This window comes from Eurypyga helias, unplaced genomic scaffold (genome assembly GCF_000690775.1).
Source record: "Eurypyga helias isolate BGI_N326 unplaced genomic scaffold, ASM69077v1 scaffold43753, whole genome shotgun sequence".
NCBI classification, from domain to species: Eukaryota; Metazoa; Chordata; class Aves; order Eurypygiformes; family Eurypygidae; genus Eurypyga; species Eurypyga helias.
In genome coordinates, this window is record NW_010242707.1 from 2,730 (window position 1) to 4,465 (window position 1,736).

Consider the following 1,736-nt stretch of genomic DNA (forward strand, 5'->3'; position numbering starts at 1 on the left):
ATTAAATGAAACAACCCCCCCCCCCCCCCCCCCTTAAGATAGATGATGTTGAAACATTCTGCTTTCAGGGTGAGATGTTTTAGATGACATTTTCTTTCCATGCTCCTGGGAGAAGAAAACCAAACGACTGACTTCTCCTTCTGGTCTAGGGAGAGTTGTCAAAGCGTCAGGTCCTGTTGTGAGATGGTAAAATGATCGTTGTGTCAGTTCTACCTTCGAACAGACACACTGCTCGCTCTTCTGCCTGCCTTGGGTCACCTGAGCCCCGGTGTCATGCCTCCCTCACTCTTCCTCATCGCTGTAAGGATGTGAAGCTAACAGTGCCCATGTCACCACGGAGATTCAAAGCGTATTTACGTGTATGAATTCAGCCGTGTTGACTGCGTAGTCACCGAAGCGTCAGAGGAGTCTGTACAGAGCACAGGCTTCGTTACCTTTGGCGTCAGCTCATGCATTGGCCACATCTCTACCCAAATGAATGACGGACCATATGTTTTCTGACTCCCTTTACCTCTCTTGGATCTTCTTTGTCTGTAATTATACCAAACCTGATGAATCATTTCTTTGAAAGGTCGTGTAGTCAAAGTGTAGAGAAGAGGATTCAGAGCACTATTTATTGGCAGTATAAAAATCACCACCCAAGAAGTTATGGTACCTTAGGGAGGGAAAAAGAAAGGAAGCTGTAATATGCATTCCAGTGTTCGTACCCGTTAATTAATGCAAGTGCTTGATTCAGCACAGCTTCCTGGAAAGAAGAGGTGTGGCCCTGTGCTCCGAGGCTGAGCTAATTACACAATAGGTACTTTTCTTCTCACTGTTAGGCTCACTCTGCCCTCTTACTTCCCTCTGTTTCCAGGACTCCCTGCAACATCTGACATTTTTTACCCTCCTAGTAGTTCCCTTTATTCCTCTTTTCTGTACCGTAGCTCCCTCTCTGCCCTGGCACACGCTCTGGCAGAGCTCCCATTTTCTTGCCCTAAACTCTTTTGTCTTTGCTTTGCTCCCCATCTCCTCCTGTGATCTCTGTTCCCTGTCCTCTTCCCATGAGACTAGTAACATGCAATCCTAACAACCTCCCTGATGTCCCATCCTCCTGGAAAGCAGTATCCTCCAGTTCCTGTGTCCTCTCGGAGGCTGGTTTGCCCCTCTGCACCAGGACTGTACTTTTCCTCACAAGGGGCATCGTATACATCCTCCTTATTTCCTTCTTGCCCTGTTGATAAGAGTTTCTGTGTTCACATCGCCTTCCTTTCTGAAGGTTTCCTGCTCTCCTGCCTGTATCAGTCTGTACATTTTAACAGCATTCCCTTCTCATCCTTACTGTTTGGGAGATAAGTCACCTGAGGGACAGGTGGAGAAGGCACATGATTAAGAGTGCTGGAAGAGGTTAGCGGGTGCGCTCCATTGCATTGTTTGATTTATAAAACAATTATACAACGGTTCCAAGCTACACAAAAACCTTAATTCACTCTCCCTTTCCCCCCACCCCGCCCTCCCTTCCTCTGGCTTTGCAGTATCATTGCATTCCTATTGCTGCCCATCTCATTGCCTGTGGGTTTGGAAACAAGCAGATGCTTAGTTCAAAAGCTGTCACAGTGTATCCCCAAAGGAAAAAAAAAATGTGGCCGGGTTTAAAACGTCTCTAAATTAGACAACCATTTGTCATGTCTTCAGTTTTATGAAATGGGTAATTATTGTTTAATCTGTTTTCTCTAATGTGGAACACTGATCACCCT

General features: G+C 46.1%; 1 protein-coding gene across 1 annotated transcript in view; it reads right to left on the reverse strand.

The window, feature by feature from the left end:
* Window positions 1–353: 353 nt before the first annotated feature.
* Window positions 354–1,736, reverse strand: part of RXFP1 (relaxin/insulin-like family peptide receptor 1) — a gene marked incomplete at its 5' end in the record, with an annotated part of 17,683 nt that continues 16,300 nt past the window's right edge. Inside the window, one exon of the mRNA XM_010149159.1 lies at window positions 354–655. Coding sequence (XP_010147461.1) covers window positions 354–655 — 302 coding nt within the window. The remainder of the gene's footprint in view (window positions 656–1,736) is intronic.